Below are 15,162 nucleotides of genomic sequence, written 5' to 3'. Positions count from 1 at the left end.
GCTCAGCGGCAAAAGCGCCTGCCTGGCAAGCGCAAGGTCATGAGTTCGGTTCCCGGTACCGGAGAAAAACCAAAAAAAAAAAAAAAAAAAGTAATAGATTTCAAACCACATTCCTGATGATGTGGTTGGGATGCAAATTGAAAATATATATGAAACTGAAAATATAGACGAAACTGAAAACATAGATGAGATTGAAACTATAGATGTAATTGAATATACAGATGAAATAAACTCCTAGAAAGACATCACTTACCAAAACTGAATCATAAATATAACATCGGAATTGTCCTATCAGGGCCAATGATAGAGCTCAGTGGCACAGCACCTGCCTGGCAAGTGCAAAGTCCTCAGCTGGATTCCCAGTATATATATATAAAAAAAGAATAGACCTATCAGGAGAGTAAAGAAACTGAATAAGTAATCAAAATATCACAACAAAGGAAAGCCCTAGACCAGATGACTTACATGTTGTTTACTAAACATTAATATTAATCCTTATCAAACTTTTCCAAAAACTGAAGAGAGCATTTTCTAATTAATTCTGTGAGGCCAGCATTACCCTGATAATAGTCACAGATATCAAAACAAGAGAAAACTACAGTCCAATATTTCCTATTAAGAGGGGCTGGGGATTTAGCTCAGCGGCAAAGCGCCTGCCTGGCAAGCGCAAGGTCGTGAGTTCAGTTCCTGGTACCAGACAAAAAAAACACAAACAAAAAAAATATATATTTCCTATTAAGAAAAGAATTCCAGGGTGAGGAATGTAGCTCAGTGGTACAGCTTGCCTAATTTGTTTTAGGTTTGATTCCCCAGCACTTGAAGACAGGGAGAGAGAGAGGAGAGGGGAAAAGAAAGACAGGAGAGAAGAGACAGCAGAGAGGCGGAGAGGGAGGGAGAGAAATTATATCATTTATAAGAACATCAAAAGGAATAAAATAAATACTGTACTTAGGAATAAACTTAATCAGCGAGGCAAAAGACTTCTTAGAAGAGAATATAGGGGGGAAACTTTGTAGCATGGGATTTGGCAATGATTTGATAGACACAACTCAGAAAACATAGACAACAAAACAAAAAATTTGGCCAGGTGTGGTGGCACACACCTGTAATTCCAGCACTGGGAGGCTGAGGCAGGAAGATTAGTGTGAGTTTGAGGCCAACTTAGGCTCCATAGTGAGTTGAACACCAGCCTGAACCACATAGTGAGATCCTGTCTCAAAAAAAAAAAAAAAAAAAAAAGAATAGAATTGTCATATAGTCTAGCGATTCTATTTCTAAGTATCTGTCTCAAAGAATTGAAAGCAGGGACTCAAACAGATACTTATATGTAAATGTTTTGTTTTGTTTTTGGTATTGGGAATCGAACTCAGGACCTTGCACTTGCCAGGCAAGTGCTTATGTCGCTGAGCTACATCCCCAACCCTGTAAATGTTCATAACAGTATTATTCACAAAAACCAAAAGTTGAAAACCCAAGTGTGCATCAATGTACAACTGGAGAATTTTAAGCATATATCGTGCATACAATTTAATAGTATTCAGTGTAAAAAAGAAAAGGAAGCATAATATAACATGGCTGAGCCTTCAAAGCATTACGCTAAGGGAAATAAGCCAGACACCAAAGGATAAATATTATGATTCCAACTAAATGAGGTATCTAGGATAGGAACATTCATAGAGACAGGGAGTAGAATAGAGGCTGCCAAGGGCTGGAGAAGTAGGGAGAAGGTATGAGGAGTAATTGCTTGAGATGTACAGAATTTGGTTTGGGGATGAGCAAGTTCTGGAACTGGATATGTGTAATGGTGGCATAATGTTGTGAATACAGTTAGTATCAATAAAGCATACACTTCAAATAGTTACAATGTTAAAGTTTATGTTACTCTGTATTTCATTTGAAAGTGTTCTGGATATACAGGGAGTAAAATGAGACACAAACATATAAACTTAATGTGTGCCCATAAAACTAATACTCACATTGCAAGAATATACATATAAATTATTAGCATAATGAGACAATAACTCAAGTTCTAAAATTGACCCAGCAATGCAATGTAATTTTGATTAATAGCCTAACATTATCATCTTGTGGAATAAGCTGATCTTATATTTTCTCTGGAAATGCCAAGAATCAAAAACAGCTGAGACATCATCCTCTAAAGGAAAACGGGCTTTATTAGGTATAAGCCATGTAAGATTATTAAGTTAGTGAGGTAATTTAGGCATTGCACTAAGATAATACAAGGGACAACAATTAGGCTAACAGAATATAACAGAGCCTAGAAACAGACCTGCATTACACACAGTTGATTTATAATAAAATCAGTAGAGAAGTTTTTTAAACTAACTAATGGTTGTAATACTGAATAGCTGCACAGCGAAAGGAAATTTACTCACTGTCTAACATCATACAGAGCTTACATTCCAGATCTATCTATGGAACATAAAATTACGAAGCTTGGGAGGCAATTTATGGGACGTATCTTTTTATCTCCTGTGTAAGAGGACAGGGGACACAGAAATGGAAATACTGGTAAGTTTAACCATATTAAAATCAAGACTACTGTCTCCCTATGTCTACCAACCTTAAATTATTTACATTTCTCAGTCTCTACTGACTCCTTGCTTTGTAAGATTCATGTTAAACCTATTCTAACATCTCCCTTTTGAATTACTATCAAGACTCTACCAAGTTGATGTTCTTCCTTGCTCTAGTAAGTGAAGCTTGGGTTTGATCACCAGGTTTCCTTAGTGGTTTTTGTGGAGGAGTTCACAACTGCTAACCCCTTGGTTTTTGGGATATATACCAAAATCATTATAGGTGATATTTCTGAGATCAGCTCCAAAGTAAATTCAATAAAAGAGAAAAGAGATAGCGGTAGATAAAATTAGTCATTAAGTTATTGATGCTGGGTAATGGTACATGGGAAGTCACTAATCTATTCTATGGTTGTTGTTTTAAATTCTCTGTAATAATAAAGAAAGGTATTTTTCTTTTTATAGTCCACAACAAAGGGTATTCATTACAGTCAAATCAAACTCATGTCTGTGACTATCAGACTTAATTTCAAAAAGCATCTAGCAAAACAGAACCTCAATTGTGCTGGGTTTTGCAGTTCTGCTAGTGCAGAACTGCAAAATAGAATGTAGAGACAAATAAAAGGGGTTATAGTTGTTTTTATTTTTGTTTTTGTTGAGACAGGGCCTCACTATATAGATCAGTATTTTAGTGTGAGTTCATAGTGTGAGAGGGAAAGTTCATAGTGTCTTGAACTCACTATGTAGCCCAGGCTGGCCTTGAACTTACAGTGATTCTCCTGCCTCAGCCTCCCAAGTGCTGGAATTACAGGCATGCACCACCATGCCTTCTTCAGAGTAGTTATAGATTTGACAGTTATTGTTAATACCTTCTACAACAACTCCAATGTCAAACTAAGAATAAATATAATTAACTCAAATTTAACATTTAAAACTTTCAAATTTCTTTTTTATTTTTAAAGATAAAGAAGGAAAACACACTAACAAACAGACATAAACAAAACAACACCCAAACAATAGAAGCAATACAGTTTCAGACAAGATGATAGAAAATTAACAGTAGATATTGTATTACATATTGTTATCTTCAAACTGGTTACTCAGTTAAACAAATATAGGCATTTAAGATTGATCAAACAGGCTGGGGATACAGCTCAGCGACACAAGCGCCTGCCTGCCAAATGCAAGGTCCTGAGTTCAATCTCCAGTACCAAAAAAAAGATTGATCAAACAATTAAACATTAACTGTTCCTTTCAATAAAGCAATAGAAGTTGGTAGTATGACTCTCTCAGTTATCCTATGTGTGTGTGTGTGTGTGTGTGTGTGTGTGTATAATATATACATACTTTTTCCCTTCTTTCTTTTTCTCTTTTCTCTCATCCCAGTTGTTCCCTCCCTTTGAACAGTTTCTTTCCCTTTCACAACATTTATTATACCTTTCAGATTTTATTTACCCTTTCAGATTCCTACACTAGTGAAACAATACGGTATTTACACATTAGCATTTGAATCTTGTCTAAAACAAAAAAAGATTTTTTTTATGCCATGTGATTTATTCAGAGGGTGAAAGTATGTTACAATGAGCTAAATTTTTAATTGTGTTTAGAATGTGCTGTTTCTTACATTGTACTCTGGAAGGTGAAGTTTCTTATACTTTCTTAGAATCCCGGATCCTATGATTGATCAGTATTAGCATCCCATGCACAGCAGAAGTGATGCTTCATTTGAGGCTTTGAATAGCTAGTCATATAAGATGACTTTTCTGTGCATTTACATCGAGGAGGATCCAGTTCAGGTTGATGTCCTGGGAACCAATGAGGCTCTCGCTTAAATCCTGAGGGGAGGAAAGACAAAGGAAAACAGTCAATAACAAGAGTGTTGGGGCTGGGGATTTAGCGCAGCAGCACAGTGCCTGCCTGGCAAACGCAAGGTCGTGAGTGCAATTCCTGGTACCAGAAAAAAACAACAACAACAACAACAAAAAAAAAAAAACAAGAGTGTTAACAACTGACCTCACTCTTATTTGAGGGGATAGTGAGGCCTATCAAAACTGAGCAAAGAGAAAAACTGTTCACTTAATCATTTATTTAGTTTTTCTTGTTTGTTTGAGACAGGGCCTTGCTACATATTCTAGGCTGGCCTTTAACTCACTATGTAGCCCAGGCTGACCTCGAACTTGTGGCAGTCCTCTGGCCTCAGCCTCCTGAGCGCTGAGATTACAGGCGTGCATCGTCACGCCTGGCTCATTCGCTTTACTTTTATTTGTTTTCCTTCTATGTGCCAAACATTGAGTTAGATTCTGAGAATGTAACAGTTAAAAAGACTAGTCCACCTACTATGGGTTGAAAGTGGCGCTTTGCTGTTGTAGCTTGTATCATATATTGTTTCAAAGTAGTGTTGGAACTGGAAAGAAAAATTATTAGATTAAGAATCTAGAGTCTACATTTAATACCGGGAAATAAAGGACATTACATGAAATTTAATGGGTTCTGTCATGTTTCAAATAGACTAGATGTCTATATGCTGTTAGTCAATGTATTACTTTCATATTCTTTGTAGATTTGGTGGCTTGGGAGAGTATTAAGTGCAAGACTCAGATATATGACAAGTCCAGGTAGGCAGGGGCCAAAGAAAAGCAGGTCAAGTCAGAAGACATTATATCTTCCTGTAGGTTAACAAAGTCTAAACAGAAGCAAGAAAAAGTATTAACCATCCTTTTGATTCTTTGCATTTAATATTCAACTTGATAATAAAGTAGGATACATGGTCCAGTTGAAGACTGATCCTCTCCCCAATCACATTACTGAACAGAAGACTGGGAAGTTCTGAGATTGCTGCACTGGTATTTCTTCTAACAGGAGGAAACAAAAGAAGAAAAAGCCAGATTACCTGGGAAGGCAAGGGTTTGGGCTGCACAATATTCTGTAGGTCATATCTTTCCTGGTTCCAGTTACCCATCAGAGTTCGGTTAGAATAGGAATTCTCATTAGTGGTACATCTCCATCCATACTGGAAAAACTTGGACATATCATTCCAATCTGTCCACACTTCAGCATGGCCATCTGCATTAATGAGGCTTCCATAGTGTGGGTTTGTGAGGAAACGGACAAGGTACTGTTTCTGGAAAAAAGACAAGAATAGAAAAGCTTATTGTACAAACTAAGAGCAGAAAAAGTTCCCCTTCCTACCCTGTGCTTCATATGGCAAGGTATAACACAAGTATACCGTACTTAAGCTCTGTGCTTTCCTCCAAATTTAACTCATGCAGTTCTGTTTCTTTTTCTGAGGTCCATGGATCTACTGACCTATCCTCTCAACCAGCAGTAGTGGATGACTCTATAAATACTTCCCTAACACTGAAAAATACAGAAAAACCTTTAATACCTCGTATGGAAAACTAGCTAAACGTTTGGGTAATTTTGAAGTGTAAGAGTTGAGGGACTAAGGGCATTACTACAAAGAGAATGAGAAGTGAGCTAAGTAATACCATAAATGATCAATAAGTAATAATTCCCTCTGTTGTAGTCCCAGCTCAAATAACACCTCCCCTGAAGTTAACCACTCTCCCCTTTGATCTTGTACAGAACTTTATCTTCACTTTTTACCATATTTATATCTTTCTACTGTACATTAGAGCTCATCATGTATGTCATATCTCTTCTACTGAACTGTACATTCCTTGAGGACGATCTGTGTTTTAGTATTGCATGCTGTCCTTCTACCTTCCCAATCAATAGAGCTTTGCATATACCAGATGATCAATATCTGAATTTCATTTTTGGGTAAGGGATCAAAAGCCTAACTTTTTTGGGGAGTGGGAAATAAGTCTAATCTTCTGGCTTAGGAGCAAGGTGATACCTCCTCTGAAGAGCAATAATTTGATGAGTAGGCTGACTTGTCTGAGAAGTTCATGAGATACTGAAAAAAATCCATATGTTGTTGTTCCATGATTACGGAAGATGTCACCAAGCATGGTCTGCCCAGGTATCCAAGCAAAGAAAAGTAGGTAGATCACTCAGGTCCCCAAAGCCACGTGGCCATGATCCGGGAGCCACAACCCACCTGCCCTCTCACAGGCAGAGGCAAAGCCTATAAGGTAGCACTAAAGGGTGGCATCTCAGCTAACTGCCCTCACACCATACGCCTTTGTGAAGACAGGTGCATTCACTGATGTCACCAAAAAGCATGATGACCACAGTAGCTGGTCTCACAAAGTACAGCAGGCTTCTTGCTCACACTGGAGACCTAGGTGATGCTGTCCTTAGGGTTGGAATGACAGATATCACCGTCCATCCAGCTGTCCAAGATAGATGCCTGGGGCCTATCTTTGATCAGGGGCTTATCTTCGATTTCTTTCAGCATTCATCCAATTGCTTTAAGTCTTGGTTTCTTAATACTACTGTCCATCTTCAATGCCAAGTTCCAGTTCAGCTCACTGTAAATTTTTTGTCTCCAGTACTGCAGTTGCCTCCTATCTATTTCCTTGTTTGGTTTTGTTTTGTTTTGTTGCCTTTTTGAGACAGGGTCTCGCTATGCAGTTCCGGCTGGACTTGAGCCCACTTTGTAGCCTAGGCTGGTCTCGAACTCACAACAATCCTCTTGCCTCAGCCTCCTGAGTATTGTATTTCCTTGTTATTAACCTTATTCCTCTCTAATACTTTCTGTGAGGAAGGAGAATTTTAAAAAATGAAAGTTTGGTTGTATCTTATTTAAAGTCTTTCAGTAGCTGTCTGTTCTCAGAATATGGTTTAGACTGCAAAAAATAGCTTACTATCTCCATATGACCTGGTCTGAACTCAACTGTCTCCTCTCCTCCCAACCGTGTTTCTGCCAAACTCAACCACTCTGTTTTTCTTTGGTACTGGAGACTGAACCCAGGACTCTCGCACATCCCAACCCATTTTCAATTTTTTTATTTTGGGACAGGATCTTGTTAAACTGCCCAAACTGGGCATGAATTTGCAATCCTCCCTCCTCGACCACCTAGAATGCTGGGATTACAGACTTGGAAACTACTCCTTTTTTTCACCCTGCTCTTGGATACATTATTCTTTCAGGCTCTTTATTCCTTTTGAACCTGGTAAGGGTTTGTCGTGTCTGTCCCTCTCACTCCTTTTAGCTTTCAACGCTGCTTCACTTCAGGAAATCTTTACGTTTTGCCCCAAACCTCGGTAAGATTCCCCTTCTATGTGCTTTGACAGGACCGTTTTACTCCACTGATAGTATATGTCCCACTATATCAGAATTGCCTCTTTTGCTCTGCATTCTCCACCAGACTGTAGACAGGCTACATCTTTTTCTTTCTGAGACAAGGTCTCGCTATGCAGTTCAGGCTGGCCTTGAGCTCACTTTGCAACCCAGGCTGGCCTCGAACTCGCAAGGATCCTCCTGCCTCAGCCTCCCGAGTGCTGGGATTACAGGCGTGCGCCACCACGCCCGGCGACAGGCTACATCTTGTACATCCACATAACTAACACTCCTCAGTGGCATGGCAGAGATGATACTTCTCGAATGAGTAGGTTAGAAGATAGAAGCACCTGGAGAAATTCTGAGCAGCAGAGACACGGACAGGCAGCCATTTCAGACTAGATGAGCGCAGTTTAAAAAATCCTAAGCATCAGGAACATGCAGGACACAGCCCAATCTTTTTTGTCTTCAGCTCCGCTCTGCTCCTTTCTCCCGGAGCTAGTCTCTCCCGCCTCCTACGCTAGCGACTGCTTGTGACCTCATGTTGGTGTGAAGACGTCACTCAGTGCCGTCCTTGAACTACAAGGCATTTTGATCTTTCCGGAAGCGGGAAGGTGAGAGACAAGGGCACTAGGTATCTCGCTCTTGCACTCATGGTTATTGGGAATCGCCGCACAGGTTTGTCGAGAAAATCTAGGGCCCGCAGCACGTCATCAACCATTGACGGGTGAAGAGGAGGCGGGCAGAGACCTGCGAAGGAAGTGACGTAGGAAACAAGCGCCAAAGAGAGAGCTAGCGAGGTGTCAGTGAAGGCCATGGCCCCTCGACGCCTCCTGTTGGTCGGAGAGGGGAATTTCTCTTTCGCTGCCGCTCTGAGCGAGACCATGGATCCGAGATCTAGTCTAACCGCCACCTGTCTCCAACACCCAGCTGACTTGGCCCGGGATCCCGTGGCCCAGGAGAATCTGCGGCGCCTGCGCGAGCGAGGTAGCGGGATCCGCCCCTTTCGCGAAGCCCCGCCCAGCTGCCGGAGTGTCCAATAAGGAAGGGGTGGGGCGTGGGGAATGTGATGTAGGGGTTGCTCTGGGTTATCTCGGGGACAGTTCCTTAAGGTCCGCTGTACTGTTCAAGTTGGGAAGGTATTTTGTTTCCGGATCTTGAGGCGTCTTTCTAGCTGTATGTCACTCTCTTAAACTGTCCTTGGCAGGTACCGAGGTACGTTTCGGTGTGGACTGCACCCAACTAGCAAATGCCTTTGAACCACACAACAGGAAATTTGATCGAATTTATTTTAATTTTCCTCACTGTGGACGCAAAGCTGGAGTAGCTAAGAACAGGGAACTGCTTGCCAAGTTTTTTCAGAGGTGAGGAAGAGCGAGCCCGAAGTAAGTTACTATTACATGTTTGCAGAGAATACAAAACCCCAAAGGAACCCACAATCTAATCTATAACCATAAATACTAAATAAAACTACAAAGTGTGCTCTTGAGAGGATAAAAGGAGGATAATTTATTTTTAATAATGCAGAGTAATGACAGCAAGTATAGTCCGATGGCTAAAAGGATGAACTGGCTGGATTCAAATCCTGGTTACATTACTTAGTAGGATTTTCAATACTGCTTTTCTCTTTTTCTTTCTTTTTTGGTACCAGAAATCGAACTCAGGGCCTTGCACTTGCCAGGCAGGCACTGAGCTGCTGGACTGTATCCTCAGCTTGTATTTTAAGCAAGTTTCCTTAATCTGTATGTGGTTCTGTTTTCTTATCTATAAACTGGGAATCTATAAACAGTAACTGCATCATACAATTATTTGGAATTTAAAATAGTGCTTTACAGTACTATGTCAAATACGTGATACTTCTGGAGGTCTCTACTAGGTCATACCTATCAAGCAACCTTTCACAAAAACAGTGCTTTAAACTATATTTAAAGTAGAATTTTGGGTCGATCATGACACTTTAATTGGGCTGAAGAGAGGTGATAACATAAAAATCATGCAAAAAAAAAAAATAAAATAGAACTTTGCTAGCCAGAAGAAAATGAAAAAAACTTTCTAAATGGGGAGAAACATTCCGTATGATGAATGTGATCATTGTGGATATCAGAAGTGTACCAATAAAATTATTTTTTTAAAAAATGAGGTTGGGCATGGTAGCACACACTTGCAGTCCCAGCACTTGGGAGGCTGAGGCAGGAGGATTGCCACAGTTTGAGGGCAGTCTAGGCTACAGAATGGGTTCAAGGTCAGCCTGAATTGCAAAGTGAGACCCTGTCTCAAAAAACTCCCCTAAAATAAGTAAATAAATAAGTAAAAATGGGGAGAAACAGTCCAAGCAGGGAATTATGTATAGGAAGTTCGCAGATTGATATTTCTATGACATATAGATAAACAACATTAAAGCATTAAATAATTTGCATTAAAGCAGATGCCAAGAATTGTTATGGGGCACATGCTTATACTGTATATTTGCATATTTTTGCATATTTGAGGTTTAATGTTTGCAACTAGGATTGGAGTTTAATTATTTCACAGCTAAACTACATGTATATTGGTACCTCCTCTGGTAACTTCTACTTGTTTCTGATAAATTCTGGGTATTTTTTTTTATCCTATTAGCTGTGCAGATGTTCTTTCAGAGGAAGGAGAAGTTCATGTGGCACTGTGCAGAGGACAAGGTGGTACTCCTGCTGATAAACCCCAGCGAGAATGGCACAACAGTTGGCAAGTGGTTGCCATGGCAGCTCAGGGGGGTCTCATTTTAAGTGATGTGCTTCCCTTCAGCTGTGAAGCTGTACCAGGATACAAGTGCACTGGATATAGGTAAGTAGTAACATAGACCTAAGCCTTCTCCTTTTTCATTTCTCTCACTCATGAGAAACAATATGCTGGGCAGGCTTTTTTCCTGACAATTTCCTAATTAAGTTTCTAGAAATACTTGCTTTCATTAGTAATGACAGACTGTATACCATACTGTTGTCTTTTTGACCAGGAGTCAAGATAAATCTTTTCACATAGAAGGTGCTTTGAACCATATCTTCACCCAGAGCTTACCCTTTGAAGGTTCTAAACCCAGAATCTTCAGAATCAAGCTGGGAGACAAGTGTTTTTCCTTTCAAGAACCAGAAGCACTTGCAGGAAAGTTGAACAGGTAACTTCTTACTTTGCTGGGAATTAGTTACACCTCTAGTTGTATCCTGAACGTTTTGATGGACAACTATATTTTGAACAAATGATAATCAGTTGTGCCACTGAGCTATATCCCTGGCCTGATATATCAGTTGTTAATGATGTTGATATTGTGAGTACTGGTCAGTCTTGGTATATTGTAAGGGTGGTGGCTGCTACAGTTCTGGAAAAATGTTAACTCTCCTTTACTGAGAGTGTAGCATATTGTTAGAGTGCTTGCCTCGCATGCTCTGAAAAAAAAGAAGAGAAAATGAAAATTAAAGTGTCTGATATCGCTCCTTATGATAGATGATTTTTGTTTCTTATCATGATCATCTTAAAGATAATTCTTTTCTATATAGCCATTTATGTTTTAATTCTTGCTGCATTATAATTATTTATTATTTTAAGTGAGAAAAATTATTTTGTGTGTGTTTACACAGGGGTTTTCTGGAAGCATCTTCAAGTCATCCTATCAAAGCCATAAATGAGAAACTCATTGCTGAATTGGGCTCAGCTTTCCCTTTGAAAATGCTGAAGTGTTCCTGCCCCCTGCTGCCACAGGAAAGCACCAATGTTTTCCCTTCCTGGAACTGTGACATTCTGTCTCCCTTTTGGATTAGTCTCTATGAAGATAACTTAAATTCCAAGTCTTTGACTGGTGAAACAACACAAGAGATTGAGGACTCTCCGGTGTCATTTTCAGAACTCATCCTTGCCAAGAGTCCTAGAGGAGATGATAGTGAAGAAGCTCCTGAAGGAAGCTGTGGACACGTCAAGGTCTGCCTTAGAGCTTCTCTTTTAGTTCATGTTCAGGCTGTCATTCAAGCACCAGACTTCCTCCCAGGTTCTTTGCACATCCTCAGTGGACCTGTTTTTCGAAAATGCCACATTTTGCCCTGCACAATGCCAGCATTTCATGAGACTTTAGTTATCTTTGGGGTCGATCAAAATCTGAAGCATGACTGTCTTTTATCCTTGCTGGATCACCTAAAAGCTACTCTAGAGAGCCTTCTGGCCCAGACACTGTTAGAGGATACTAAGCTGAGCAGTTCCGTGGAGTTTGTCTTTCAACCAAATGGAAAAGATTATATGATTCATGTGAAGTCTCCTAGTTTTGGCCCAGATTGTGCCAAAGATCTGATTATTGGGGCTGTGATCACATCTGCTACAAGCATTACACATAAGGACCAATGTTTTGTGATTGTATCTATAAACTTGGACTTCTTAACTATGCTTGTCTGGAGTATCTCTGACTGGAGAATGTTGTGGACCTTTGATAACCGTTTCCTGAAAAATTTTGTCACTGAGAAAATAGCACCCTTTAAAAGCTATTCCCTGTATCCTCCACGCTATGTGCATGATATTAGTTTCTGGTTAGATGAGAAGAAAGGATTTGATGAACTAGAGTTTCACACTGTGGCCCGAGCAGTGTCCCAGGACACTATTACATCCATACAGTTACTTGGTCGTTTTCATCATCCAAGCACTGAACAGGTCAGCTTATGCTATAGATTGACCTACCAGGCATGTGATATGGCCCTTACCCAGCAACAGGTAGCATTAATGCAGTTCCAGTTTAGAAAAGAGATTCAACAACGACTACATGTTATACTTCGATAATTTAGTAAGTTCATTCTACAGTGTGATCCTTCATTTTGAACAGATGAAAAAGAATAGCTTACAATTGGTTGGGTGTCCTCTCTGGACTGCGTTTTGTTTGTAAAATCTAAAAACTGTACAAGAGAAATCGTTGTTTTAAAAACTTGGTTCTTTTGAAATTGTCTAGCTCTGTAACTGCTTCATGGCTTTGTAATTACTTTCTTGACTCCTGTAACCATGAGAGTGTAACCTGCACAATGCAGGATACCTGATTGTACCATTGTACCTAGCTTCATGAACTGATGATCGTTAATCTACCCTTGTACCTGATGAACGCACCCTGCTAGCTAATCAGAAGAACTGCTAGGCTGTTCTGTCTCACCTTTGTGCGTCATATAAAAGCCCTAGACAACCAGAGTTAAGGGTCTGATATTCTGGGAATGATCCTGATCAGTGCCATGGACATAAATAAGTCTGCCTCCAAATCCTGGGTGTCATTTCGGTGTTTCTGCCTGCCATTGCATTAGCACTGTTGGTTGACCCTGAAGAACCCGTAACTATATCACTCAAATTTACAGAATGTAATATGATTGGGGATCTTTGGAGTTGTGCAGTATTTTGGTTTTGAACAATAGATATCCCCCACTGAAACAAAACACAACAAAACAAAAAAACCAAAACCAAAACCAGCATCCTGTACTTTAGGCACTCTGTTGCTGAGAAGCAATAGAACTTAGATGTCTAATCCAATGTATTTGTAAGTATATTTCCCAAGTTGTCCGTTCTGATTCCTTTAACTCTGTTACCACACTAATTCAATTTATAAGGTTGGCTTTTCCCGTTAGGCCAACATTTATTAGCTTGGTAAGTTGTAGGTGTTTTATAATTAGTGTTATTATTCCTGTGTCATATCATTTTTTTTCTGGAGTTGGCTTATTAAAGTCGTGGAAACAATAAATGCCAGATTTAGGATTAATATTTGGGTCTGACTCTAAAGCAGTGGTGGTGAACCTATGGCACAGGTGCTACAGTGACCTGCTTGTATTACTGAAAGCCCTGAAATGTTCACGTCACTGCCCCAAAGCCATGTTCTTCCCGCTACTTTCTGTGACTTTCCCTTCCTTAGTCTTGATCAGCAGGAAATAGACACATGAGATATATCCAAACAGAATGTGTAACTGGATAAGTAATTGCTGCATGTGGGGAACTGACCCATAAGACTAATCTCTGTTTTAATACAGCTTGGTTGAAACTATAATTTTCTGGGACTCTGTTGATATCAGCACTTTACCTATAAACTTGTTTCAGTTAATGTTACAGAGCTCCACAGGGCGGGATAGAGCTCCAGGATTGGGGGAATGGACAGAATAGGATTAAATGAAGGATCATCAAGATCAGTTGTTATCAGCCATATATGCCTTTGTGAAACTACCTGTATGAAATCAAGGGTTTTCTCTGGATCTGGTGCAAAGATAATGGGTTTGTAAATAAGTCAATCCTCAGTTGGAATATGGCATCACTATTTACTAACTATGCAATTTTGGGGCTTGGTTCTTTTAATGAAATCAGGTGGTTGTAGGAATTACATTTATTTATTTATTTATTTATTTATATTTTGAGGCAGGGTCTCACTAAATCACTAAGTTGTTCAGGAGAGGCTTGAATTTTTGATCTGCCTGTCTTAGCCTCCTAGAATGCTGGGACTGCATACAGGTGTGCACCACAATACTTGGCTAAGAATTAAAGTGTTAAAAAGGAATAAAATGTAAAACTGCCTACCACAACGCAGCAGAAGCAAAAATAGTCATTGACATCTAGTTGAATTTGCTGCACAGAATTTCATTAGTCTTTCACTTCTTTTTTAAAATTTTTTTTATTTTAAAGAGAAAAAAAAATATATCCATACAAGGTAGTTAAGATAGCTATACTACTAATTTCTTAGTTTATTGAAAAGAAAGGTTTGTGCTAATATTGTTTGGACAATTATATGTCTGTATCTTGTACTTTGAATAACTAAAGTCTTTCACTTTTTAGTCTGCATTCTGGCATTACTGTTTTGTCTCTTAAGCACTGATTAGTTATTGGTTGTCTTTGACACTCAACAAAATACAGAGAGGTCTTAAAATGACCTTTTACGGGCCTCTCCTTTGGTAGGCAGCCGTGCTGATGATCTTTAACTGAATACCTCCGAACGCCTCACTTTATAGAGTTGTGTAACCACTTTTTATTTGTGTTTTCATTTAAATAGGGGAACTGGAGGTTAGTTTTCGTAGGCGAGTGGAGAATGCTGAAGAGTGAAGAAAGTTAAAAGAAATACCCAGAGTTCAAAGTAGTAGGAAGAACGCCAAGTCTCAGGTTCCATTTGTTCGCTATTCAGAGATCTACCCCAGTTGGCCCAGTCCTGTTATAATTTGGTCTTGTCTGCGCATGTCACGGTCTTTTGTCCCTCGGCGGACACCGTTTGGCAGCCAAGCTATGTCTGCGCGCTCGCTGACTTCGTAGTGTGCGGAATTGTACCTTTTTCCGCGCTTGCCATGGCGAGCCGAGGGACTCGGCAGCGACTGAAGGGCGGCGGCAGTAGCGGCGGGGACCCGGCCCCGGCCGCGGACAAGCTGCGGGAGCTGCTGGGCAGCCGAGAGGCGGGCGGCGCGGAGCACCGGCCCGAGCACG

At 40.0% G+C, this 15,162-nt stretch overlaps 3 protein-coding genes across 6 annotated transcripts in view; 2 read left to right on the top strand and 1 right to left on the bottom strand.

Annotated features, from left to right (window-relative positions):
* Nucleotides 1-4,070: 4,070 nt before the first annotated feature.
* On the bottom strand, nt 4,071-8,410 carry LOC102020782 (chromosome unknown open reading frame, human C11orf1). 2 transcript variants are annotated; one of them, XM_005378087.2, is made up of 4 exons: nt 8,076-8,410; nt 5,428-5,658; nt 4,875-4,941; nt 4,071-4,372 (listed from the first exon to the last, which is right to left on the bottom strand). In XM_005378087.2, exons 1-4 carry the CDS (start codon nt 8,115-8,117, stop codon nt 4,212-4,214), a joined length of 501 nt encoding a protein of 166 aa, XP_005378144.1. In that variant the 5' UTR covers nt 8,118-8,410; the 3' UTR covers nt 4,071-4,211. The 2 variants fall into 2 exon arrangements, with proteins under 2 accessions (XP_005378144.1, XP_005378143.1); XM_005378086.2 differs by lacking the exon at nt 8,076-8,410 and adding an exon at nt 6,397-7,097.
* A 107-nt stretch (nt 8,411-8,517) lies between these two features.
* On the top strand, nt 8,518-12,904 carry Fdxacb1 (ferredoxin-fold anticodon binding domain containing 1). Its single transcript, XM_005378088.2, has 5 exons — nt 8,518-8,712; nt 8,933-9,089; nt 10,342-10,545; nt 10,715-10,873; nt 11,334-12,904. The coding sequence occupies exons 1-5, from the start codon at nt 8,541-8,543 to the stop codon at nt 12,511-12,513; spliced, it is 1,872 nt and encodes a 623-aa protein (XP_005378145.1). The 5' UTR covers nt 8,518-8,540; the 3' UTR covers nt 12,514-12,904.
* A 1,815-nt stretch (nt 12,905-14,719) lies between these two features.
* The window catches only part of Alg9 (ALG9, alpha-1,2-mannosyltransferase), an 88,503-nt gene continuing 88,060 nt past the window's right edge, over nt 14,720-15,162 (top strand). The window contains exon 1 of one of the 3 annotated variants that reach the window (XM_013511226.1): nt 14,720-15,162. In XM_013511226.1, coding sequence (XP_013366680.1) covers nt 15,027-15,162 — 136 coding nt within the window. In that variant the 5' untranslated portion in view covers nt 14,720-15,026. The other 2 variants (XM_005378083.2, XM_005378081.2) reach the window with 2 other exon arrangements.

Source organism: Chinchilla lanigera, unplaced genomic scaffold, assembly GCF_000276665.1.
Source record: "Chinchilla lanigera isolate Chin_1 unplaced genomic scaffold, ChiLan1.0 scaffold00011, whole genome shotgun sequence".
NCBI lineage: Eukaryota > Metazoa > Chordata > Mammalia > Rodentia > Chinchillidae > Chinchilla > Chinchilla lanigera.
The sequence above is the reverse complement of the archived record's forward strand: the minus strand, read 5'-3'. Positions and strand labels throughout refer to the sequence as shown.

What these genes read in the sequence shown, in the direction of transcription:
- LOC102020782 (XM_005378086.2), bottom strand. Translation starts at nt 6,486, where the DNA reads ATGGAACAACAACATATGGATTTTTTTCAGTATCTCATGAACTTCTCA. An exon ending in ATTATTGCTCTTCAGAGGAG is followed by an intron (nt 5,659 to 6,396) that starts GTATCACCTTGC and finishes TCTTTTTTCCAG; the next exon opens with AAACAGTACCTTGTCCGTTT. An exon ending in CCAAACCCTTGCCTTCCCAG is followed by an intron (nt 4,942 to 5,427) that starts GTAATCTGGCTT and finishes TTTTCTTTCCAG; the next exon opens with TTCCAACACTACTTTGAAAC.
- Fdxacb1 (XM_005378088.2), top strand. Translation starts at nt 8,541, where the DNA reads ATGGCCCCTCGACGCCTCCTGTTGGTCGGAGAGGGGAATTTCTCTTTC. An exon ending in CTTGCCAAGTTTTTTCAGAG is followed by an intron (nt 9,090 to 10,341) that starts GTGAGGAAGAGC and finishes TTATCCTATTAG; the next exon opens with CTGTGCAGATGTTCTTTCAG. An exon ending in CTTGCAGGAAAGTTGAACAG is followed by an intron (nt 10,874 to 11,333) that starts GTAACTTCTTAC and finishes GTGTTTACACAG; the next exon opens with GGGTTTTCTGGAAGCATCTT.